Source organism: Candoia aspera, chromosome 2, assembly GCF_035149785.1.
Source record: "Candoia aspera isolate rCanAsp1 chromosome 2, rCanAsp1.hap2, whole genome shotgun sequence".
Classification (NCBI taxonomy): Eukaryota; Metazoa; Chordata; class Lepidosauria; order Squamata; family Boidae; genus Candoia; species Candoia aspera.
Genome location: NC_086154.1, coordinates 468,105 through 494,951, shown reverse-complemented (window position 1 = coordinate 494,951; position 26,847 = coordinate 468,105). Strand labels below are relative to the sequence as shown.

Below are 26,847 nucleotides of genomic sequence, written 5' to 3'. Positions count from 1 at the left end.
TTTCTTTCTTTCTCTTCTGCACTTAATTCTTAAGCATGAAATAAATTATTGTTAATGTTATCCTTAGACTGTTGCACCACTTTTTGCCTTCTGGGGGTTTGGGTGTACGTATGAGACATCTCCCGAAAGAAAAAATACGAAGTCTTCACAGAATGGTAATCAAAAGAAACAGACTATCTGCAATAAACAACTGCAGTAGCCAGCCAGCCGGCCATGACCTCTTCCAAGTCATTCCATTCCATTCCCTCTGTCCTCTTCTCCCATTTTACTCCCCAAAGACATCAGTATTCCATTGGCCACCAAGTATACAGGTGTGCCCAAAAATACAGCAGCAAAAAAGAGCAAGAGAGAGGAAGGAGGATAGAATTAAATATAATTTGAGTATTTTAAACAACTTTGCACACCTTTAAATTTGAAGCCACTCAGAGCTTGAGGCTCAGGCCAAAAGAGCCTCTTGCTTCCTCCCCACCCCCGGCCTGGTCCCGGCTCTTCAGTGTCCTTCTGCAAAGGGATCATATACAAAGTCATCTCCTAGGGAAAAAAGGCATTATAACCTGATCTCTGAATCGGGCTCCTGAAATGAACAAACCTTGAATTCTTTGGTGTCTTCTGAATTCAGCAAAATCAGGATCATTCATCTGCATAGCTAAAATGCCACTTAGCGGCTCCAAATAATGTTCCTCTTTACTTGTAGGGATTTCTGGGGAAAATTCAAAAAGAAGCCCAGAGAGAGGAGTGAAAGAAATGGAAACATCTCCCATGTCTTGGGAAGGGAGCGTTGCCTCATCTTGGCCCTCATCGCTGACACTACCCAGTTTTTTTCCTTCTCAAAAGCCACAAATGGTTCTTACACAATGCATTTCTGGAAAGGAAACCTCTCCCACCGGGCAACTCTTTCCTCCATCCCCACCACCAAGGGGGATGTAGCAAAGGGGTCAGCCTCCTGGCGCTGCTGTCACCCACAGCCACAAAAAGCTAACAAGCAGGCACTGCGAGGCAAACACGATCACAGCAGGGGCTGTTCCTAAACCTGAAGGTCCTTCCTGCGCTCAGAACCACAATGCCTTTTCTCCTCAACTCCGTATTCCTGCAGCTCTTTTCCATCACCTTCAACTGCGAGGCAGAACAGCCTTTCCCTCTGAAACTTTACAAGGGTTTTTGTCACTGCCACGAACGTCCCTAATATCTTCTCTCATAAAATCTGAGTGCTCCGATCTTTTTTTCATATATCTTTTAGGGCCTGTACCAGCTGACTGGGAAGTTCTGCTGATAGCCAGAAAGGTGTAGCCAGCCTTTCTCAAACTAACATTTTCCACTTTTTTCTCTCCTACCTCATCTCTAATACTGAGACGTATTTGACTAAACGTATCAGCCCAGAAATGAAATAACTTTTCAAGCCGTCTCTACACTCATCACCTTCTGCCTCATGTGGATTTCCTTGTGTCTGCTAAGGGAGGAATGTTGTGTGAAGCACCGTCCACAGTCTGGGCATTTGAATGGTTTCTCTCCAATGTGTAAAGCTACATGATTTATAAGGACAGACCTAGTACTGAAACTTTTCCCACAATCCGGACACTCGTACGGTTTCTCTCCTGTGTGAGTCCTCTGGTGTATCACCAGGTGGGAATTCTGACTGAAACTTTTCCCACAATCCAGACACTCATACGGTTTCTCTCCTGTGTGAGTCCTCTGGTGTATCACCAGGTGGGAATTCTGACTGAAACTTTTCCCACAATCTGGACACTCATATGGTTTCTCTCCTGTGTGAGTCCCCTGGTGTATCACCAGGTGGGAATTCTGACTGAAACTTTTCCCACAATCCAGACACTCATATGGTCTCTCTCCTCTGTGAGTGCTCTGGCGTACCACCGAGTGGGAATTCCAAATGAAACATTTCCCACAATCCAGACACTGATATGGTTTGTTTCCTGTGTGAGTCCTCTGGTGTTGCACCAGGTTGGAATTCTGATTGAACCTTTTCCCACAATCCAGACACTCATACGGTCTCTCTCCTGTGTGAGTCCTCTGGTGTATCCCCAGGTAGGAAATCCGACTGAAACTTTTCCCACAATCCGGACACTCATACGGTTTCTCTCCTGTGTGAGTCCTCTGGTGTATCACCAGGTGGGAATTCTGACTGAAACATTTCCCACAATCTGGACACTGATATGGTTTCTCTCCTGTGTGAGTCCTCTGGTGTATCACCAGATAGGAAATCCGACTGAAACTTTTCCCACAGTCCGGACACTCATACGGTTTCTCTCCTGTATGAGTCCTCTGGTGTATCATCAGTTCACAATTCCGAATGAAACTTTTTCCACAATCCAGACACTCATACGGTTTCTCTCCTGTGTGAGTCCTCTGGTGTTGCACAAGGTAGGAAATCCGACTGAAACTTTTCCTACAATCTGGACACTCATACGGTTTCTCTCCTGTGTGACTCCTCTGGTGTATCATCAGTTCGGAATTTCGACTGAAACTTTTCCCACAATCTAGACACTCATACAGTTTCTCTCCGGTTTGAGTCCTCTTGTGATTCACCAGCATGCTTGCTAAAGCTTTTGCCGTACTGAGAACACTGGTAGGGCTTCTCACTGGTGTGGGTCCTCTCATGCATAATCAGCTGTGATCTGTAATCTGTGCTTTTCCCACAAAATAAACCTCTGTGGGGCTTTTCCACCGCTGATATTCTTGGATTCTCAAGGAGATAAAAGCTATTTTCGATCCCTTCTGTGGTGGTGCTTCGATTCCAGCGACTTTTTCCTTCCTCACAGGGTGAGGCTTGCCTGACTGTCTGCCCCACATGGCCATCCAAGAGACCTCTTTCTCCCCACTGACTTACAGATAGTTCCTCCTTTTTCTCTCAAGTTAGAAATTATCATCCTTGACCTTTTCATGTAATATTTGAGTTCAACATATTCAATTTTTTCCAGCTCAAAAACCCTCTCCTCCTGTTTTTCTCTCCCTCTACTGTCCCCAGCTGGGGAAGAAGAATTTTGGGGTTCTTTGGAGAAAGTGGAGAAGATTTGATTGCTGGCTTGATTTGATTTCCTTTTTAAAGCTGCTTGTGATTCTCGGTCGTCGAGCAGGCTCCTTTTGGCATCCTTTTTGCCTATAAGAGTCACATAAAACTGTTACTTTCATTATTATCTACAAAACGGCTGCACAGCACGTGCAAACAACAACAAAAAAGCATACGTTGCAATGAAAAAGGGAAGTGCCAGAAGGGCAGATCAACCTCTAACATTCATTATAGCTCATTTGCCACATAGAAGACCAGCGAGAGCCGAGTTCGAATCCTGGAATTCGCTCTCCGAACCTGCGACCGCCGCAGAAGGGCGCGCACCGGCCTCGAGGCGCGCAGCACCGGCGAACGCCGTCCGGGGCGGGGCGGGGCGGGGCGGGGCGGGGCGGGGCGGCGCCGGCAGCGCTGGCGGAGCTCCCCTCTGGCCCCGCCCCGCGGAGGGCCCGGAACAGCCCCGGCGCCCCCCCCCGCCCGCCCCTGCTCACCTCCCGCAGCTGCGGCGGCTGCTCCGGCCCGGCCAGACCGCGCGGCGACCCTCCAGCCGCTCCCCTGGCGGAAACCGGAACAGGAAGTGCCCCTGCCCTCCTCTCCACCGACGTCCCCTCTAGCCGTCCAGTCCTCTATCGCTGCAGCCGCTGCCGGACCGAGGCTTCCCGGGCGGGCGTCGCTCAGCCCGAGAGCGCCATCTAGCGCCGCGGGGCTGCAACGCTCGTCCGGCCTCCCCCGAAGGCGTGGGCGGGGCCGTGGCTGGACTCCGGGCCGCCCCGACGGACCCCCCGCGACCCTCCACCCCGACCTGTCCCTTCGGGTCTGCCGAGGGTGCGCCGCCGCCGCTGCAGCTGAGAGTCCTGCGCTCCCGCCGGGCGTGGCTCTCCTTTGGGGGGTGAAACCCTCCCCGCCTCCTGGAGCGTCTTCCCTCCTTCCTTCCTTCCCTCCTTCCTGGGGCTCGAAAGGGTGCCGGACCGGGGAGCCCCAGCAGGCCACGCCCCCCCCGAGGGCCAGTCCCCCCCGTGCCGGCCAGGGCTGCTCCGAAGGCTGGGAGACCCCAGGAGCATCAGTCCAGACAGCCTTATCGTGCCCCCCTCCCCACATCCCCCCCCCAGGAAGAGGGAGATGGAGGCATGGATGTTGCTTCCTCTCCAGCCCAGAGAGCTTCTGGTGGTCCCTTCCCACCCTCCATATATTTCCTTCCCCCTGGATCCAAAGTTCGCTGCAGAGAGTAGGGCCGTGTGCTGCACCAATTGAGCTTCTGCCTGCCTTTCTCCACCCTGGGAGGATGGAGGACGCCCACCAGGAAGTTCGTCCCCCTCCCCCTTCCCTCCCCACTGGCACCAACAAACTTCCCCCTCCCTCCTCCAGGGGGCGTCTTGAGGGAGCGACAGCCCTGCGGGGTGGGCCACTGCTGCCGAAGGAAGGCATTGGAGCTTCTCCCACTGGGGCGGATTAAGATAAGATTAATTAAGATTAAAATAAGATTCCTCCCACACCCCCAATGGAGGGAGGGTGTGTGCATCGGGCGGGGGTCTTTCTCAGGCCCTCAGCCAACCCCTGGAGCAGCAGGAGGAATCGGCTGTGGTACCGGAGGCCGGCACAACTACGAGACAGCCAAGATGGAGTGTCTGGTTAACTGGAGAAGGGAGGGGCTTGCTGGGGTGGGGGATGCCGGGACCCCCCTTTCCTTTAATCCATTAAATTTCCCTTATAAAGATTTACTCCCTCTTTATTCCACACTCCCAGATCTACGAAATATTCCTCTTTGGGGCGGGGGGAGAATCCAGCAACATCTCCCTCCTCTCAATATTTACTTAGCACTTGATCAAAGGGCCTCCCTGTCCTTCTTTCCTGCCAGGAGTCCATTTCACTTTTCTTCCTGGGCCCCAGAAATGGTGTGTTTGGCATTTTAGGATAAAAAGTCAATTTCCCAAGGTTTGGAAAAGGGAATTAGCAAGGCCGTATCCCCTGTCCTCGTACGGTTTCTCTGGCTGTTTTGCTCCTTTTTATTCTTTATTATTTATTCAGAGTCATTTGGAGTCCAGCAACTTCTAAATCCAGCAAACAAGGAAATAAACAAGTAAAGGACACAAGCTAGAAATTATAATCATGATTCAGTGTTTAAACCAAGATATAAACCACAATTATATGGAATGATTTATGTACTTTTTCCTCTGCCTTGAGAAAAAGCTGATTCAAAGGCCAAGAAATATTCTTAAGCCAATTTTTGGGCTCTGGGAGAAAAGCCCCCCTTGAAACCACCTTTTTTGCCACAGGCTCAGCTTCACCTTCAGCCAAATCGCTTCCGTCTTCATAGCTGGAAAGTTCCTGATTTGGGGGCAGAATTTTTAAAAAAAAATACAGACATTAAAATAGATTCAGGTGATAAGAAACACATCCAACGTTCATTAAAACCCGAAGCCATGCAGTGTTTAATATAGGATAGCCTGATTCTCTGTTCCAAATTTCTAGCACGTTGCCCAAATTTTTGTAATTTTAATTTTTTGTCTAATAACGAAGTTATTTATTTATCAACTGATAGGGCTTCAGCGGCCAAGTATTGTGCAGATCAAGTGATTTAGCTGCACCTGTTGCCGTTTGGCCTTTTCAGGGAAATTATATTCCTTTGGTAAAACCTCAGGAACTGTTAATATTCCCGTTCGGAGCCCAAGTTTTCCAAAAATAATGTGTTACCTCAGAATTAAATATGTTTCTTCCATAAGAAATGTCTGTGTCTTAAATGTTGTTGTTCAATGAACTGCAACAAAGGAGCATCAACTTCCCATTTCTCGCTAACTGCAATAAATTTATCCAAATTCAGCATCAATTCTAAAAGTGCTTGATCAGAATTAAACCAGCATTTCATTTTTTTACTACATTAACCATCTGTCATGAGTGCCGTTGAGCTAAAGTCATCAGCGCAATGGCACTCATGACAATGACAAGGAAATAGGTGAAGGGGTACAAGTTAAGTAGCCATCAACCTACAACGACTAACGGCCAACAAACAATAGCCAAATGAATCACGGAGCCACCCAAACCATCAGCGGCAATACAACGGGGATCGCCCAGCTGAGAGCAATCAGCAGAAGAATGGAAACCTGATGATGGGCGATCCCGGAAACCCTCACCCACCGGCAGGGCAACGCATGGGACAAAGGGGGGTGACGTGACCGTGAGCGAGGGGGCGCTGACCGGCGCGGGGTATTTAAACCCCGCACCGGCGCGCTCCTGTCACTCTCAGCTTTTTTCTACCAACGCTGTACCTGCCCTGCAATAAACCAGAGCCTGATTCGCAAGACAGTGTCTGAATGTTATTCAGGGGGAGGCAGCGCATGACATAAAGCTGAGAGTCATAAACTCAGCCTCGCCGAGCCCCACCGGACGACAACGAGCCGCGGGAGGAGTAGACGGCGAGAAGACCAGCAAGATGAGGCCGGAACGGCGCGGGCAAGGAGGGCGAGCCGCGCGGCAAGAGACAGAGGAGGACCGACCAAGGCCAGAGGCACCGCGGACTCCCGGAGCCATGGACGCCCACCCCACCCGACCCGAGCCTCAGCTCCAACCCCAAGGGGAGATGGCGACGGAGGCAACCCGACCGCGGGAGGGAGCAGCACGACTTCCGAAACCAGCGGAGGACCCCGCGCCCCACATCGCACCCCAGCAACGGGCGTGGAGCGACAGCCCCACGGCGCTCGACACGGAGGAGGACGACGGAGACACCCATCAGACGGCGGAGGAAGCGGACCCGCGGCAGAGGGACGATGAACCCCGCCGGCAACCCACCCCCGAGGACGCGCCAACGGAACCGGCCCCAGCGGCGGCGCGGGCTGTGGACGAGGAGGCACGAGCTGAACTCGCGGCCATGCGGGCTCAGCTGACGGAACTCCGGACCATGCTCCAGGCGCTTATGCCCCCCGCGCCACCCAACGACGTCCCCGCACAAGCCCACACCCCGAGCGAAGCATCGAACCCACACGGGCCAGCGGAGGGCCAGCAGACGGCACAGGCGGCCGACACCACACCCCGAGAAGCGAGAGGCGGGGCCGCACAAAACGCCCGGGCCCCAAAGGACTTCCCCATCTTCTTCGATGGGACCCCCACAAAACTCTCGTTTTTTGTGACCAACGCTAGGGAGTTCATGGGGAGGCACGGACACTCCTATGACTCCGAGGCCGACAAGATCGCCGCCGTGGCGATCAAACTCCAAGACAGGGCGGCGGACTGGTACGTCCAACTGTACGAGTCCAGCTCCCCCGCCCTCGCCACCTTCCCTGCTTTCATCAAAGAGATGAAAAACTACTTCGAAGACCCCCTAGCCAAAGTACGGGCGAAAAGCGCACTCCAAAGACTTAAACAGGGCACCCGCACGGTCCCTGACTACGCCCTGGAGTTCAAAGCCCTCGCGGGGAAGGTCAGCGACTGGTCCGAGACCACCCTGCTGGAAATCTTCAAAAGGGGGCTCAACCGCGACGTTCTCCAATGGGCCCTCTACCGCGACGACCCAGAAACGTTACACGGGTGGATCCACCTCGCGGGGAAAGCCGAACACGCGCACCGCACCTTCCTCATGACAACCACGGAAGACACAAACGATGCCGGGAAAAAGGTACCCGCACCACACGGGGGGATGGCCGGCCCCATATACCCTAAAAAGAAGTTCAACCGGGAGCCCTGCGGGAGGTGTGGCAAATTAGGGCACAAGACGGCGGATTGCTTCGCCAACCGACCGCCGACCAGCGCGCCCAAACCCACCCCGAAAATTAGCCCCAAACCACCCAACCCGGGGCCGCCGCCTCACCGCCGAATGACCGTGGCCACAGCGACACCGAAAGAGGGCTGGGACGCTTACTGGGGGGAAGAGGACAATACCGACCCCGACCAGCCGGCGGGAAATGCTCCCCGCCTGCTCTGAGACGCGTGGCGAGGCAGGCGGTGGGACAGCAACGCGGACCACCTCAACAAAACGACAAAAGCTCCGTAATAGTGGCAGCAATTCAACTCTCTACCGGAAACGGAGCCACCACGGCCGCGGCACTAGTGGACTCGGGGTGCTCAAAAAACCTCATCCACCCCGACCTAGTCGCCAAACTCGACCTCCGCTGCTTCCCCCTCCCCACGCCGCTGGCATTCCACCAGCTGGACGGCTCTACAGCGGGAGGAAAACCAGCCACGCTACAAACCGAGCCGGTCACCCTGCAAATGGGCACTCACACCGAGCGCACATCGTTCGTAGTCACGCACATCGGACGGCCCATTGCAGTCCTGGGGATGCCATGGCTCGCGAAAAACAACCCGCGGATCAACTGGGCGACCCGCACCTTCACATTCGGCGACGGCGAGTATCGAGCACCAGTACCAGCTGGCAAAAGCAACCCCACGGTAGGACGAGCGGAGGCGACCACACAAGACAACGCCGCTACCACAGCAGACCTACCAGAACAATACGCCGACTTCTCCGAGGTCTTCGGAGAGGCAGAGGCGGACCAACTACCCCCCCACCGCAAGACGGATTGCCGGATCGACCTACTGCCCGACGTCCCCTTACCTAGACCAAAGATCTATTCGATGACCCCGAAGGAGATGGCAACCCTCCGGGAGTTCGATAAAAACCTAGACAGGGGATTCATAGAGCCAGCATGCTCACCGGTCGGAGCCCCCGTCTTATTCCGGGAGAAGAAAGACGGGACCCTACGGCTCTGTACCGACTACCGGGGCCTAAACGCGGCTTCCCTGTCCAACAAATATCCCTTACCCCTGGTGAAGGACATGCTCGCCCACCTGTCCACGGGCAAAGTCTTTTCCAAATTGGACCTGTGCGAGGCGTACTATCGCATCCGAATCAGGGAGGGGGACGAATGGAAGACGGCGTTTAACTGCCCCCTAGGCGCTTTCCAGTACAAGGTACTGCCCTTCGGACTCGCGGGGGCCCCTGGGGTGTTCATGCAGCTCATCAATGAGGTACTGCATGAACATCTGTTTAAAGGGGTCCTGGTCTACATCGACGACGTCCTTATTTACACAAAAACACACGAGGAACACGTAACCTTAGTCAGGCAAGTCCTCGACAAGCTCAGAAGGGCGCAGCTCTATGCGAAGCCTACAAAGTGCGAGTTTCACAAAGAGCGCCTAGACTATTTGGGGTATCGAATCTCCGGGGACGGCATCGAAATGGACCCCGCAAAAGTCGAAGCGGTGCTAAACTGGGAGCGGCCCCGCAACAGACGGCAACTACAGAGCTTCCTGGGATTCGCGAATTTCTACAGGTCATTCGCCCGGGGGTTCGCTGAGATAGCCCTCCCCTTAACGGACCTCCTCAAAACCAAAGGGGTGGGGGACACCCGACGCGCCAAGAACCCAGGCACAGTGCTGAATTGGACTCCCGCGTGCCAGACCGCATTCGACAAGCTGAAAGCGCTGTTCACTACGGAGCCAATCCTCGCGCACCCGGACCCAGAACGGCCGTTCGTGGTCCAAGCCGACGCCTCAGACTTCTCCCTGGGAGCCATCCTACTACAGAAAGACTCCACGGGGCTCCTGAAACCATGCGCCTACCTGTCAAGGAAGTTCTCCGAGACAGAGAGGCGATGGCACGTCTGGGAGAAAGAAGCCTTCGCGGTGAAATCGGCACTAGAGACATGGCGACACCTACTCGAGGGAGCCACCCAACCATTCGAGGTCTGGACGGACCACCGGAACCTCGAGGCCCTACGAACGCCTAGACGCCTTAGCCCAAAACAGGTCCGATGGGCCCAATTCTTCAGCCGCTTTGATTTCCAGCTGAAGTTCATGCCGGGCAAGAAGAACTTCCTGGCCGACGCCCTCTCCCGACTGCCCCAAGACGAAGAGCCCGCCCCAGACACCATTGGGACGGTCCTATCCGCCTCGCAACTGGGGATGGCCGTGACCACCCGAAGCGGCGCACGGAGGCAGCTCGACGCTACGGCGCAGCCGACGGCGGGACAACCGGCGACGGAAAGAAGCCAACCGCAACTACCAGGGGGAATGCGCACGGACCTCGCCGCCGCCCTCAAAACCGACCCCTGGTTCCTGGCGAACCCCGACAAGGTAACGATGGCGCAAGACCTGGCATGGGGGGAAGGCAGAATCTACGTCCCGGACTCGCAACGCCAGGCGATCTTGCATAGGTCACACGACGCCAAGCAAGCGGGACACTTTGGGTTCCTCAAGACCCTACACCTAACACGGCGCCAATTCTGGTGGCCCGCGCTCAGGCGAGACGTAAAAACCTACGTGGCGTCCTGCCCAACGTGCGCTAGGGCCAAACGGGCACCAGGCAAACCCGCGGGGCTATTGCAACGGGTGGCAGAACCCTCCCGCCCATGGGAGGAAATCTCTATGGATTTTATAGTGGACCTCCCACCCAGCCAGAAGAAAACGGCCATTTGGGTGGTGAAGGACTACTTCTCAAAGCAGGCCCACTTCATCCCCTGCACGTCGGTCCCATCCTCACAACAACTAGCCAAACTCTTCCTCATCCACGTGTACAGGCTACACGGATGTCCCGCACGTGTGGTGACCGACAGGGGCACACAGTTCACCTCCAAATTCTGGCGGGCCTTCCTGAAGCTGACGGGGACCCAACAGGCCCTATCTACGGCTTGGCATCCGCAGACGGACGGAGCCACTGAGGTTCTTAATGCCACCTTAGAGCAATTTATACGATCATATACGAACTACCACCAAGACGACTGGGCTGAACTGCTCCCGTTCGCCGAAGTCGCATACAACAACGCCGTCCACACGAGCACGGGGAAAACTCCGTTCGAAGTAGTCTCGGGGCGCGACTTCGTCCCCATACCGGAGCTACCTCAACCCCCGGAACCACAGGTGGACGCCAGCGACTGGGGACGGAAGATCGCGGAAGCATGGCCAGTAATCACGGCGGCGCTGAAGGAGGCACAGGCTGCTTACAAAGAGCAGGCCGACAAGCACCGGCGCCAACAACCGACGTTCCAGGCGGGGGATATGGCCTATCTATCCACCAAGTTCCTAAAGTCAACCCAACCCTCGAAAAAACTGGGGCCTAAGTACATCGGGCCGTTCCGAGTCACGCAAATAGTGAACCCGGTAGCAATACGCCTGGACCTGCCACACAACCTCCGGAGGCTCCACCCGGTGTTCCACACCAGCCTCCTAAAACCGGCAACCACCTCCCGATGGCACCCAAGCACGCCACAGCCCGCACCGCTTATGATCGACGGGCAACACCACTTCGAGATAAGGGACATCCTCGACTCCCGCAAGCAACGAGGAACTCTACACTATCTGGTCAGGTGGAAACACTTCCCCCACCCGGAATGGGTGGCGGCGCACAACGTTAACGCGCCTGACCTGACCAGAGCATTTCACCGGGCATACCCCGACAAACCGCAACCAAGGTCAGCAAAACCAAACCCCCCCGCAGGCCTCCCCCCGCCTCCCGTGCCCCAAGGGAAAGGGCCCCCCCCAAGCCCGCGACTTGGGTGGACCTTCCCCCCCCGGGACTCACTCCCCCCGCCCCGGGCCCACGGGGTGGTGACAAACGATCGCCAGCACCCTCCCCCCGCCCCCCGGCCGCGGGGGAGTGGCAAGCAAGTCAACAGGGCAACCTGGGGGCAACGCCCAGGAGACACAACAAAGGCGACGCACTCTAAATAAGAAAAGAAGGGCCCTACCTGGAGCTGAGAAGCACCCGACCAGCCACGCCTCTCGCCTCGCCGAACTGAGCCAAACAAACAGGGTGTGGTTGGAGCATGCGCACGCCAGGTCAGAACCCGAGCATGCGCACCATGGACACACCCTGGGAAGGCACGTGGTAGAGGGAGGAGCAAAGGGAGGGGCGACAACTACTCCGGCGGGAACTTTGAAAAAAAAAAAAAAAAAAAGTGGCGTTTTGACAGCTCCACGGGGAAAACCCAGAAACCCGGGGGAGAACACTATTCGGAAAGGGGGCAGTATGTCATGAGTGCCGTTGAGCTAAAGTCATCAGCGCAATGGCACTCATGACAATGACAAGGAAATAGGTGAAGGGGTACAAGTTAAGTAGCCATCAACCTACAACGACTAACGGCCAACAAACAATAGCCAAATGAATCACGGAGCCACCCAAACCATCAGCGGCAATACAACGGGGATCGCCCAGCTGAGAGCAATCAGCAGAAGAATGGAAACCTGATGATGGGCGATCCCGGAAACCCTCACCCACCGGCAGGGCAACGCATGGGACAAAGGGGGGTGACGTGACCGTGAGCGAGGGGGCGCTGACCGGCGCGGGGTATTTAAACCCCGCACCGGCGCGCTCCTGTCACTCTCAGCTTTTTTCTACCAACGCTGTACCTGCCCTGCAATAAACCAGAGCCTGATTCGCAAGACAGTGTCTGAATGTTATTCAGGGGGAGGCAGCGCATGACACCATCAAACTTGATACTAAAAAATAAATCTTGAACATGTGCAATGTGAGGAGATAAAATGTATATTCTTGCTGTTTTAAATTAAGAGTTCTCCATATGTCTATTAAATTAAATTAAATTAAATTAAATTCCTGGATGGATAGGGAGGATGTTGTGTCTCTGGGGGTCCTTAAAAAGAAAAAAGTAATCTTGTTCCGATCCAATGGTGGTTCCAAAGCTGAATTAAAGTCCCTGCCCAGCAACTCAATTATTTATGGCATCTGATGATCTCCTTTTTTAACTACTGAAATTAATCTATAAATTTTGAAGATGTTTTCACTGAAATTGCCACATTTTATATTTTGAATTTCCACTGATTTCAATCTGCTCCATCCATTTTCTTGCTAAAAGAATTTTCCCATTCAGAAGAATTTGCATTTCTTGTAAAAAAAAAAAAAAGTCATGAATTTCAATTTGTAAAGAAACTGCCTTCTTTTAGCTATTTTAGAAAGATGTTTAATGATCTAAGGTGCAAATGTGCTTATCACGGAAAAAAAACACATATTTGTCTGAGTGGCAACTAGACTAGATCCCATGTTTTAATTACAAAAAAAACAAAACATTTAAAAATGTAATGTTCTTAGGCAGGATATAATTAAACATTACTAAAAGAAACCTCAACTGTAAGAAACCTTTGATCTGTTTATTTATAATTTCTTTATATTTCAAATTTCGTCACCGCCCATCTCACTCAAAAACGTTGCTAACAAACTACTCTGAGCTGGAGGGGAGCCCATCCAGCCCTCCGTTCATCCACCCAAGAGTTGTGCCACTTTGGTGAAGGAGGAGATCAAGAGGGATCCTCTCCAAGGCTCTGCTGTGATCCTGGAATCTACCTGACCTCCTCATTCCCTAACTGCCCCTCCCGCCTTCCCATTCCCCAAGATCCCCCTGGGGTCCCTTCCACCCTCCCTGCCGCCAACACCTGGGCAGAAGCTGGCACCAGGGAGTCGGACCCCTTGCCATGTCCTTTCCCTGGGAACGCGCAATTCCTGTGGCCTGGAAGGGGGCCGGCTGGCTGCAGGCAGAGTGTGGTCTGGGGTCTCTTCCCTTCCGGGCCCTGCTGTGCCTCCCACGTCCCTCCTCCTCCTCCCCAGCCAAGTCCACCGTCACCCTCTCCCCCACCAAGGCAGACCCCCGCGTCCCCCAACACCATCCTCTTCTGCACCGCAACGGGCTTTTACCTCTGGGAGATCGACGTCTGGTGGCTGAAGAACGGGCGGCCGGAAAAGGAGGGCGTCGCCTTCGGGGAGGAGCTGCAGAACGGAGACTGGACCTACCAGCGCCAGGTGATGCTGGAGACCCGGCCCGAGCGGAGGGACGTCTACGCTTGCCAGGTGGGGCACGCCAGCCTGGAGGCCCCCATCACAGTCCAGTGTGGTAAGGCCCTCTCTCCCCTCCTGGTCTGGGGACTAAACATATCAGCCCAGAAATGAATTAACTCTTCAGCTGGATGTCCAATGGGAAATGAGAAGTGATTCAAGCCTCCTCTACACTCATCACCTTCTGCCCTATGTGGGTTTTCTTGTGTTTGCTAAGGGAGGAACTTGTTGTGAAGCACCGTCCACAGTCTGGGCATTTGAATGGTTTCTCTCCAATGTGTAAACCTACATGATTTATGAGGATAGACCTAGTACTGAAACTTTTCCCACAATCTGGACACTCATATGGTTTCTCTCCCGTGTGAGTCCTCTGGTGTATCACAAGCTTGGACTTGAAACTGAAACTTTTCCCACAATCCGGACACTCACATGGTTTCTCTCCTGTGTGAGTCCTCTGGTGCATCACCAGGTTGGACTTCAAACTAAAACTTTTCCCACAATCCAGAAACTCATATGATTTCTCTCCTGTGTGAGTCCTCTGGTGAATCCTCTGGTGTTGAACCAGGGAGGAATGATCACCAAAACTTTTCTCACAATCTGGACACACATACGGTTTCTCCCCTGTGTGAGTCCTCTGGTGTATCACCAGGCTTGAATTCCGAATGTAACTTTTCCCACAATCCGGACACTTATACGGTTTCTCTCCTGTGTGAGTCCTCTGGTGTATCACCAGGTCGGAATTCCGAACGTAACTTTTCCCACAATCCGGACACTCATATGGTTTCTCTCCTGTGTGAGTCCTCTGGTGTTGCATCAGGGAGGAATTTTGACTGAAACTTTTCCCACAATCCGGACACTCATACGGTTTCTCTCCTGTGTGAGTCCTCTGGTGTATCACCAGGCTGGCCTTGAAACCGAAACTTTTCCCACAATCTGGACACTCATACGGTTTCTCTCCTGTGTGAGTCCTCTGGTGTATCACCAGGTCGGAATTCCGAATGTAACTTTTCCCACAATCTGGACACTCATACGGTTTCTCTCCTGTGTGAGTCCTCTGGTGTATCACCAGGTGTGAACTCTGACTGAAACCTTTCCCACAATCCGGACACTCATACGGTTTCTCCCCTGTGTGAGTCCTCTGGTGCTGCATCAGGGAGGAATTCTGACTGAAACTTTTCCCACAATCCGGACACTCGTACGGTTTCTCTCCTGTGTGAGTCCTCTGGTGTATCACCAGGCTGGACTTGAAACCGAAACTTTTCCCACAATCTGGACACTCATACGGTTTCTCCCCTGTGTGAGTCCTCTGGTGCTGCATCAGGGAGGAATTCTGACTGAAACTTTTTCCAAAATCCGGACACTCATACAGTTTCTCTCCTGTGTGAATCCTCTGGTGTATCACCACCTCAGAATTCCAAATGTAACTTTTCCCACAATCTGGACACTGATATGGTTTGTTTCCTGTGTGAGTCCTCTGGTGTTGCAACAGGGAGGAATTCTGATTGAAACTTTTCCCACAATCCGGACACTCATACGGTTTCTCTCCTTTGTGAGTCCTCTGGTGTATAACCAGGTGAAAATTCAGAATGAAACTTTTCCCACAATCCGGACACTCATACGGTTTCTCTTCTGTGCGAGTCCTCTGGTCTATCACCAGGTTGGATTTCGGACTGAAACTTTTTCCACAGTCCAGATATTCATAGAGTTTTTCCCCAGTGTGAGTTCTCTTGTGCATGATCAGCTGTGATCCGTAATCTGTGCTTTCCCCACAAAATACACCTCTGTGGGGCTTTTCCACCAGTGGTATTCTTGGATTCTGAAGGAGACCAAGACTATTTCTGATCCCTTGTGTGGTGGTGCTTCCATTCAAGCGACTGTTTCCTTCGTCACAGGGTGAGGCTTGCGTAATCTCTCCCATAAGTGGCCATCCAAGAGACCTCTTCCTCCCCACTGACTTACAGATATTTCCTCCTTTTTCTCTCAAGTTAGAAATTATCATCCTTGACCTTTTCATGTAATATTTGAGTTCAACATATTCAATTTTGTCCAGCTGAAAAACCCTCTCCTCTTGTTTTTCTCTCCCTCATCTGTCTTTTGCTGGGGAAGAAGAGTTTTGGGGTTCTCTGGAGAAAGTGGAGAAGATTTGATTGCTGGCTTGATTTGCTTTCCTTTTTAAAGCTGCTTGTGATTCTCGGTCGTCGAGCAGGCTCTTTTTGGCATTCTTTTTGCCTATAAGAGTCACATAAAAGTGTTACTTTCATTATTACCTATAAAACGGCTGCACAGCACGTGCAAACAACAACAAAAAAGCATAGGTTGCAATGAAAAAGGAAAAGTGCCAGAAGGGCAGATTAACCTCTAACATTCATTATAGCTCATTTGCCACATAGAAGACCAGCGAGAGCCGAGTTCGAATCCTGGAATTCGCTCTCCGAACCTGCGACCGCCGCAAAAGGGCGCGCACCGGCCTCGAGGCGCGCAACACCGGCGAACGCCCCGCGGAGGGCCCGGAACAGCCCCGGCGCCCCCCCTGCCCGCCCCCCGCTCACCTCCCGCGGCTGCGGCGGCTGCTCCGGCCCGGCCAGACCGCGCGGCGACCCTCCAGCCGCTCCCCCAGGCGGAAGCCGGAACAGGAAGTGCCCCTGCCCTCCTCTCCACCGACGTCCCCTCTAGCCGTCCAGTCCTCTATCGCTGCAGCCGCTGCCGGACCGAGGCTTCCCGGGCGGGCGTCGCTCAGCCCGAGAGCGCCATCTAGCGCCGCGGGGCTGCAACGCCCGCTCGTCCGGCCTCCCCCGAAGGCGTGGGCGGGGCCGTGGCTGGACTCCGGGCCGCCCCGACGGACCCCCCGCGACCCTCCACCCCGACCTGTCCCTTCGGGTCTCCCGAGGGTGCGCCGCCGCCGCTGCAGCTGAGAGTCCTGCGCTCCCGCCGGGCGTGGCTCTCCTTTGGGGGGTGAAACCCTCCCCGCCTCCTGGAGCGTCTTCCCTCCTTCCTTCCTTCCCTCCTTCCTGGGGCTCGAAAGGGTGCCGGACCGGGGAGCCCCAGCAGGCCACGCCCCCCTCCCCCCCCCCGAGGGCCAGTCCCCCCCATGCCGGCCAGGGCTGCTCCGAAGGCTGGGAGACCCCAGGAGCATCAGTCCAGACAGCCTTATCGTGCCCCCCTCCCCACATCCTTATCGTGCCCCCATCCGTCTCCCTCGAGACGGAGGCATGGATGTTGCTTCCACTCCAGCCCAGAGAGCTTCTGGTGGTCTCTTCACCCCACTCCATATATTTCCTGCCCCCTGGATCCAAAGTCCCCTGCAGAGAGTAGGGCCGTGTGCTGCACCAATTGAGCTTCTGCCTGCCTTTCTCCACCCTGGGACGATGGAGGACGCCCACCAGGAAGTTTGTCCTCCTCCCCCTTCTCTCCCCACTAGGACTGAGAAACTTCCCCACCATCCATCCATCCATGCTTTCAGCAGTTTTCTTAGTGGTCTCTGGTCCCAGATACAGATGGGGGATGCAAGTCCAATTCATATATCATTCCTGGACATCCTCATCAGTAGAGGAAATTATGGTAAGTTAGAAAGACAAGTCTACAGGAAAGCTACCCACACCAACGAAGTGCTCCACTACCAAAGTAACAATCCAACCTCCCACAAGAGAAGCTGTGTAAGAACATTATTCAAATGAGCACTTACACACTGCAGCCACCCAGAACACCAGAAAAAAGAAAAAAAACATCGGTACAACATCCTCCAACAAAATGGATACCCGCTCAACTTTATCAAAAAGTGCCTCACCACCCAACCCACCACAACCCAACCAATGGAAACTATGAAAAGGATAACACTGCCGTACATCAGAAACATCTCAGAAACTACCAACAGACTGTTACAACCACATGGCATCACCGTAGCACACAAACCAACTGCCAGTCAGAAGACACGATGAAAACTCCCTAATCTCACCACACATGGACAGACTCAACCATACTTTCAACCAGGAAACTGTCAGCATCCTAGACCAAGCCAAATCCAAAAACGCTAGGGAAGCTTGGCATTCAGACAACTTGGCCATCAATAGACACATAGATGCCTAAACCACATTTATACATCATTCAAAAGAGACAATAAAAAAGCTAAGGAGTAAGCAAAAAGACCAGAACACATTCTCTCCAGCTATCAACACCCAGATATGCAGAGATTAACACTACAAACACAGTAAGCAGAAAACAATACACCTCCCCACCACACTGGCAGGGCAATCTACTGCATATAAACAGGGAGCAAACCCCACTCTCACAGGCACTGGTAATGTCACCTTCTTGGGTAATGAACTGTCTGCAGGTGAACAACCAACTCAGAGAGCATCAAGGACTCCACAGTTCAACCCTGAGCTACAGATATTCTCTATTAGAAACATCAGTCACCTGTGCTATGCTGCTGACACTACCCTGATAGCAGAACATGCAAATGATCTGTAACCCCTAGTACGAAAAGTCAAAGGGCAGTGAAAAAATGGGACTAAAATTAAATATAAAGAAGACCAAACTAATGACTACAGGTAGAAAAACCAGCCTTAGAATTGGCAATGAAGATAGGGAAGTGCTGGAGAGCTTCTGCCTTTCAGCATCAACCATCAACAGTAAAGGAACAAGCAGTCAAGAAATACGCTGCAGACTGGTATTTGGTAGAGCAGCCATGAAGGCCTTGGAAAAGAGTCACATGCCGTGATGTGTCTCTACCTACAAAGATCAGAACTGCGCAAGCCACGGCGTTCCCTGTGACACTCTGTGGAAGTGAAAGTTGGACTTTCAAGAAGCAGGATAGGAAGAGGATTGATGCCTTTGAACTTTGGTGTTGGAGAAGACTCCTGAGAATACCGTGGACAGCCAAGAAAATAAACTGATGGCTCATCAAACAAATTAGCCCAGAGTTCTCATTCGGGACACAAATGACCAGGCTCAAATTATCCTATCTCGGACACATTATGCAAAGACCTAGCTCTCTGGAAAAGGAAGTAATGTTGAGAAAGATGGAAGGAAAGAGAAGAAGAGGATGACCAGCAGCAAGGTCCATGCACTCCGTTAGAGTGGCGATGAGTGCACCGTTGGAAGACCTGAAAGACCAGGCTAGGGACAGATTGTCATGGAGAAATTCTTTCTGTGTGGTTGCTAGGAGTTGAAAATGACTTGATGGCACATAACCAACCAACCAACCATAGACTTCCGCTTATTGGACCATTGATACCAGTATGAAAAAATATAGACGAAGCAGTAGCATTGACCCGTGAGAAAGCTGGATGAAACTGGAGTGGCTCAAATTAACGTTCACCTCCCCTCAAGTAATTCAAAGGCCCTGGTGGACCTACCAAAAGAAGGAGACCCCTTAGACCAATCTTCCTGCAAAGGAGAACAAAGGAGTTGTCAAACCTGAGAGAGGGGACTGCCAGGAAATCCCAAGGCTGTAGACTAGACTGGGTGGTAGAAAAAATATGTGTGGAAGAAGGCAAAAGCAAACTCTTTCTATAATTCTGCCAAGAAAACCACATGAGCACTCCATGAACCCCCCAGAATTCAGAGTCAAGCATGACTCAAGGGAGTTCTTACCTTTTTAGACACTTCTTGCATCACCTAATCTGCAAAATCAAAGAACCTTCTAAATTTGGCTCCCCATGCCTGCCAAAAGCCCCACTGTGCCTGCTGCCAAAGCTGAGCACCAGCACATTCCTGATGCTGCCCCTCAGAAGACGTAGGAGGAAATGATTAAAACGAACAGGCAACAGATAACTTTGTTCCTAGATTGTGCAATTTGGAGTTGGGATAAATCCATAAATTATAGCTGAAGAGATTAAGAAAGAAACGGGTCCTGGATAAGATAAAAAAACATCTGTTGAAGAGAACCAAAGCTGCTGCTTGGGGTAGAAAAAGATAAATGCCTGAAGAAAGAAGACTAAAATGGCCAATCAATGGTTTGTGAAAGTCAATATTCTATATTGTAGGGTGGAGCGAATTTTTGCATCTGCGTTTGTGTATAACTTGCTCTGCTTTGCACGGGAACCTTGAGACATACAGCATCCTCAGAACGGGATTCCTTGCAGTGGGGCATTATGCCTGCGTGGGGCCCCCAAAGCTTTGACGCGACAAAAATTGCGGCGATGTGATCCTTCGGAGCGGGTCCTCCTCTCAGGCGGGCTCCCGATGCCTTGAAGCCGCCTGGCCCTGCGTGCAGCAGCTCTGGCTCCCGCCTGCGGTCGAGGGCGCCGCCCCAAGCCTCCGGAGGCGTCCAGGCCGCTTCTGCTCGGGCGTCCTCGGGTTTCAGCGCCAGCCCTCCTGCTAGCGCCCCAAAGGAAGTGGCGGCGGGAGGAGGAGGTGGAGGCGGCGGCGGCGGCGAGGGAGGCCGAGACCGCCGGCTCCCCGCGCCCCGCCCGGCTGCCCTAGTTCCCTCGCGTGCTGCCACCCCCGCGGCCGCCCGAACTGAGTTCGCAGCTGCGGGAGAGAGCCTGGGAGGGGAACCGACGGGAGCCCGCAAGTCCCGCGTGAAGAGCAGCTCTGGCGCCCACCGACCATCTACGCCACCAAACTTGTGGAGGGCCGGCGGGCAGCCTCCTCGCTCGCCCTTGGCCGGAGCGGGATTCGTGCCCCAAGCTTCACCAAGGCTCCCACCCGGCGGCTCTGCCCCTCCAGAACGCAGCCTGGATCCCGCGGGTCCTCGGGGCTTCCCCGGGAGCGCGGCGGAAGGCGGGGAGAGGCTTGCTCCGGAAAGCGGGGCGCCGGTTCTCCCCGGGAACTCTGGCGACCGGCTTAGCCGAGCGGCGGTTCCGTCGACTCTCGGAACCTCTTCGGTCGAGGGCGGCTCGGGGCCGGCTCGGAAGCCGGGGGGCGTGGGGGGCGGAGGGTCGGAGATCGGGAAGCGGGTCCGGTCTGTCTCGAGGGCTGCTTGTTCCGGGCGGTTCTCTCGGCAGCCCCCCGGACAATCGAGCCGGGACGTTTCTTCAGGGGGTTTGCCGGACCCAGGGCCGCAACTGGGGGGGGGGGGGCAAGCGGGCCATGTGCCCCGGGCGCCGCGCTGGGGGGGGGGGCGCCAAAATGAGCGCTGGGGGGGCACCAAAATGGGTGTGGAATCCACGTTTGCCCCGGGTGACACAGACCCTAGTTGCGGCCCTGGCCGGACCGGAGCCCTTCGGCGGTGGCGGGGCTGCCCTTGCCCCGTGCCGAGCATCTTGGGGAGCGGAGAGGAAGCGCCCGCCGGCGGGGCTGAGCTGGCTCTTCCCACTCGGCCTCCCAGAGGGTCGGATTGCGGCCGGAGCCCGGAGGGGCAGGCGCGGGCGGGTGTGGATTGGCGGGGATTCCAAGGGCGTGGACTGACCCCCTTCGCTCCCCCCCTCGCCAGCGACAGACTCTCCGGAGATTCGACCCGCGGGAACGCGGCGCAGAATGGCGGAACCAGCTTTCTGTAAACTAATCGATTGTGAACCGCCCAGAATCCCCCGATGGGAGGAGATGGGCGGGGACAAATTAGATAAATAAAATAAATAAATAAATTTTGGGGCCCCTCTTTTCGGGGGGCCCTAGGCAAATGCCTGATTTGCCCACAATATAACGCGCTACTGATTCCTTGCCCGGCAAGTTTGGGGGATGGATTTAGCCTCGCAGGTACTCACCAGGAGTCCCGCCCAGGAGAAGGAAGGCAGCTGCCCCCACCAGCAGGAGGCGCCACTGAAGCCCACCCATCGCGCTCCGCCGCCCGAGTCCTTTCTTCGCGCTGCCACGCTCGGGACTGACAAGCGGTGCAGACGCGCAGCGGCTAAATCCGCCGCGATGCGAATATCAAGACTATTTACCAATGAGAAAATTATGTTTCAGTGTCGTCTTTTGTTGCTGGGCAGAGTTCTCTTGGGACGGGTGTGCGTGGATTAGCAGCCTCAGTTTCTCCCGATCCAAAGCGAGGTTGAAAATTAGGCGGCCAACATCCACTTTGCCCCTGGGTGGGCAGCAGTCATCTGGGTGGCCCGGCAGGTCATCTCAGGCGTGCAGAGAGCAAGTGGAGGGGGATTCCCCATCTGGGAGAGCGGGAAGGTCCCAACCCGAATCTCTCCGCCAGAAATCCATCAGGTCCCTTTCGGGGAGCCGCGCTCTCTCAGCCTCAGAGCGTCCCGCATGAAAGATATAGCTGCCCGTTATGCATTTTATGTCGTTGTTGTTGTTCTGACTATTGTTAGATGCCCAGAGTCATCATGGGCAGATGGGCGGCCTTGTAAATTAAAGAGGTACATAAATAAAAATAAAACCAGCCCACCTGGTAGGTTTGTTGCAAGGGCACTTGAGAGGGCTTCTGCAATACAGTTTTGGCACATTTACGGAGGCAGAGGTATGAAATGGAGGGAAAAGCCCTCCCCCTCAAGCAGTAGGGAAGGACTCTTGTTACATATGGAAACAGACAAAAATAATTTCTAAAGAAGCAGTAAGCGGCCATTTGAATAACTGCAAAAAGGGAGAAAAGGCCAAAAAAAAAAAAAAAGCCGAGACTGGCATTGTTACCTGGAATTTTAGGCCTCATTATTAGCTTTTTAATACAGGTGATATTAGCATTTTAGCACAGCATCTATGCCTCCTTTTGAAGTTCAGGAAACTATGTTTTCCTTTTACCCAAATCCTTTCTTTTACGTGCAAAAACTAGCCTTTTCAGCAACTAAACAATAGAAAGCGTATTCTGAAAGTCCTTGAATGCACTTGCGAATTTTAAGTAAGATACAAACCCAGCTGGGAAAGGGAGTGACATAACCCATAAATTTGCTGCTTGTGGACTGTTATCTGTAATCAACGTTTTATATTCTATTCTCACATGTAATCAATATCTTTTATTGTTTGATTATTGCTTTCTGACATATCACATATGCTGAATGCTTGTACCATTTATTTCTGTACCCTATAAAAAGAATTGACCCCCCTTAATAAATGCTTCTTGCTTTGCCTGAATTACTAGGTGATTCGTATTTTTGGGTGGGTGAAAACGCCACTTTGCAAAGTTAGTGTCTCTCTCAAATTCAAGGACCAAGTTCTTATCAGCCGCACACAAAACTTGGTGCCTGAGTTTCAAGGCCACAGCAACTGAAAGACTAACAACTAGGGCATTTTCTGGTTTGTTTATTCGTTTTGGAAGACCATCAGCCTCCTCTTTTCCTTAAGCTGTACTCAACTTCTGCTTACCTTTATGGACTGGTGTCTGGTGCCTGAGAGTCCTTTATTCCTCTTCCCACCTGATGTCTTTTTCCTCATGTGTCATGACAGTTCGATTGTAAGCCTGCGGGCAGGGGCCATCTTTTACCTTTTATTCATGTCATCCACATAACGACCCTGTGAGGTAGGGGAAGGTTATCCAGCGGCTTTGCAAAATAGGTCTCTTTGCCGACCTCCGAATAGGAGCCAGAAAAGGGTACAGTATTGGAACGAGTCCCCCGGTCCTCGGCTGCCCCCTCGTGTGAAACACCCGAATGTGGCTTATTCCACAAATCCTGCCAACATCGCACTTACCCACAGGGTCCATCCCCCGCACCCCCGGGAGAGACCCTTCGATGGAAAGCGAGGGCGCTGCAGCCCCGCCCCCCGACGGAGCTTCCGAGATGCCTCCGGAGCCGCCGCTGCCCCCGCGGAGATGCGCGGCGGGGTGGGGGGGTGTGTGCAGGGGTCCCCCGAGGACGCGTGGAGACGAACGAAGCGGCGCAGAAGGGGGGCCGGGGGGTGCTCGGGAATGGCCACGCCCCCCAGCCGTTGGGGAGAGGAGCCCAAGATCGCCCCGCCCCCGCATTCCAAAGAGCGGCGAAACCGGCGTCGCCAATCGGGGCCGAAGGACGAAAGCTCCGGCTTTGGCTTCGCGGGACCGGAACGGGGGTCTGGCGCCACCGCCCCTGCCGGAACAGGAGGGAGGGGAGGAAACCCCGCGTGGGATGTTGGCGGGAGAGCCGTTGAACTGTCAGGGCGAGAAGGCGTCTGTCGGAAGGAGGGAAGGCGAGCCGGAGCCGGTCAGCGGGAGAAAAAGGGGGCTGTTACTGGGTGGGTCTCTGGAGGGGAGCGGATCAGGGAGGGTGCTTGTTGAGGGCACTGCTACTGTAAGGCTACGAGGAGGTGAAGAACGAGCCACGGGAGTCTCCGAAGGGAACGGAGTTAAGGAGGCTTCGCGGGCAACTGTTCTGTCCAAATCTTACTCCAGCTGTTACAGATAAGCGGAGAAAAGCTTCATTCTCGAGGGTGATAGAAGGCTTGTGCAGATGCTTGTTTCCTATGGATCAAATGTAATTCGGAGAAATGTGAGGTGTGACGTCACTGCCCCTGCCGGAATAGGAGGGAGGGGAGGAAACCCCGCGTGGAATTTTGGCGGGAGAGCCGTTGAACTGTCGGGAACAGAGAGAGTCTGTCAGAGGGAGAGCGGGAAGGGGGGAGGGTCTGAGGCAGGCAGAGCCACAGCCTGTGAGGGCGAGAAGGCGTCTGTCTGTCGGACGGAGGGAAGGCGAGCCGGAGCCTCTGAAGGGGAAAGGATCAAGGAAGGTGCTTATTTAGGGCACTGCTACTGTAAGGCTATGAGGAGATGTCTGAGGGAGGCAGAGCCAGAGCCTGCAAGGAGAGAAAAAGGGGGTTATATGGGTCTCTGAAGGGGGCAGGTTTAAGGAAGGTGCCTGTTTAAGGCACTGCTATGAGGAGAAGAGGCAAAGAGCTGCTGTACATTGGTCCCTGAAGGGAGCAAAATGAAGGAGTCTTCACCTTTAGGCAGAACTGTAAAATTGCTCTGTCCAGATTGTACTCCAGACTAAGGAAAGGAAAGGAATGCTTTCAAAAAGATAATTACAAGGGAGTTTTATTCATCTTTGAAGGGGATACAGTGATGGGATGGAATTAAGGAGGCTCCATTCATGGTAGGCAGCCTGTGAGGAAAAGAAGAGTTATATTCATCTTCCAAATGGGACAGAAGAATTAGAGGCTACATCTTTTAGACAATGATGGTCAATGTTGTCCTGCATAGCAGTTCCCCTTCAGCAAGGATCGTTACCATGTTGTGCTGGAGCTTGAGCACGTCAATGATGCCATGAGCTAAACCGTGAAGGGCCACCCAAGATGGGAAGGACATGACAGAGAGGTCAGACTAAATGCTATCCCTGGGGAAGGTCATGGCAACCCACCTCAGTATTCTTCCCATGAAAACTAAATGGATCAGTACAACCAGAGATATGTCGGTATACCATTGGAAGATGAGACCCCAGGTCGGAAGATGGTCAAAATGCTACTGGGGAGGAACAGAGGATGAGTTCAGCTAGCCCCAGACGTGATGACACAGCTAGCTCAAAGCTGAAAGGAGGGCTAGCGGCCGACGGTGCTGGTGTTGAACGGCGAATCCGATGTTCTAAGGATCAACACACCATTGGAACCTGGAATGTAAGATCTATGAGCCAGGGCAAATTGGATGTGGTTATCGGTGAGATGTCAAGATTAAAGATGGAATGAAATGAAATGGACTGGAATGGGCCACTTCACATCAAATGACCACCAGATCTACTACTGTGGACAAGAGGACCACAGAAGAAATGGAGTAGCCTTCATAATTAATAGTAAAGTGGCTAAAGCAGTGCTTGGATACAATCCCAAAAACGACAGAATGATCTCAATTCGAATTCAGGGCAAGCCATCTAACATCACCGTGATCCAAATATACGCCCCAACCACAGATGCTGAAGAAGCTGAAGTAGAGCAGTTCTGTGAGGATCTGTAGCACCTACTGGACAACACGCCTAAAAGAGATGTTATTTTCATCACGGGAGACTGGAATGCTAAGGTGGGCAGTCAAATGACACCTGGAATTACAGGTAAGCATGGCCTGGGAGAACAAAACGAAGCAGGACATAGGCTGATAGAATTTTGCCAAGACAACCCACTCTGCATAACAAACACTCTCTTCCAACAACCTAAGAGACGGCTTTATACATGGACTTCACCAGATGGACAACACCAAAATCAGATTGACTACATCCTTTGCAGCCAAAGGTGGCGGACATCTGTACAGTCGGTCAAAACAAGACCTGGAGCTGACTGTAGTTCAGTTCATGAACTTCTTATTGCACAATTTAGGATCAGACTAAAGAGATTAGGGAAGACCCACAGATCAGCTAGATATGAGCTCACTAACATTCTTAAGGAATATGCAGTAGAGGTGAAGAATCGATTTAAGGGACTGGACTTAGTAGATAGGATCCCGGAAGAACTATGGACAGAAGTTTGCAACATTGTTCAGGAGGCGGCAACAAAATACATCCCAAAGAAAGAGAAAACGAAGAAGGCAAAATGGCTGTCTGCTGAGACACTAGAAGTAGCCCAAGAAAGAAGGAAAGCAAAAGGCAATAGTGATAGGGGGAGATATGCCCAATTAAATGCAAAATCCCAGAGGTTAGCCAGAAGAGATAAGGAATTATTTTTAAACAAGCAATGTGCGGAAGTGGAAGAAGACAATAGAATAGGAAGGACAAGAGACCTCTTCCAGAAAATTAGAAACATCGGAGGTAAATTCCAAGCAAAAATAGGTATGATCAAAAACAAAGATGGCAAGGACCTAACAGAAGAAGAAGAGATCAAGAAAAGGTGGCTCCTATACAGAAGACCTGTATAGGAAGGATAACAATATCGGGGATAGCTTTGACGGTGTGGTCAGTGAACTAGAGCCAGACATCCTGAAGAGTGAGGTTGAGTAGGCCTTAAGAAGCATTGCTAATAACAAGGCAGCAGGAGACGACGGCATCCCAGCTGAACTGTTCAAAATCTTGCAAGATGATGCTGTCAAGGTAATGCATGCTATATGCCAGCAAATTTGGAAAACACAAGAATGGCCATCAGATTGGAAAAAATAAACTTATATCCCCATACCAAAAAAGGGGAACACTAAAGAATGTTCAAACTATTAAACAGTGGCACTTACTTCACATGCCAGTAAGGTGATGCTCAAGATCCTGCAAGGTAGACTTCAGCAATTCATGGAGCGAGAATTGCCAGATGTACAAGCTGGGTTTAGAAAAGGCAGAGGAACTAGGGACCA

General features: G+C 52.9%; 1 protein-coding gene across 1 annotated transcript; it reads right to left on the bottom strand.

Moving 5' to 3' along the window:
- Positions 1–365: 365 nt before the first annotated feature.
- Positions 366–16,408, bottom strand: LOC134492043 (zinc finger protein ZFP2-like). Its single transcript, XM_063296164.1, has 3 exons — positions 16,340–16,408; positions 14,398–16,019; positions 366–2,511 (listed from the first exon to the last, which is right to left on the bottom strand). The coding sequence occupies exons 2-3, from the start codon at positions 15,802–15,804 to the stop codon at positions 1,393–1,395; spliced, it is 2,526 nt and encodes an 841-aa protein (XP_063152234.1). The 5' UTR covers positions 15,805–16,019; positions 16,340–16,408; the 3' UTR covers positions 366–1,392.
- Between the last annotated feature and the right edge of the window lie 10,439 nt (positions 16,409–26,847).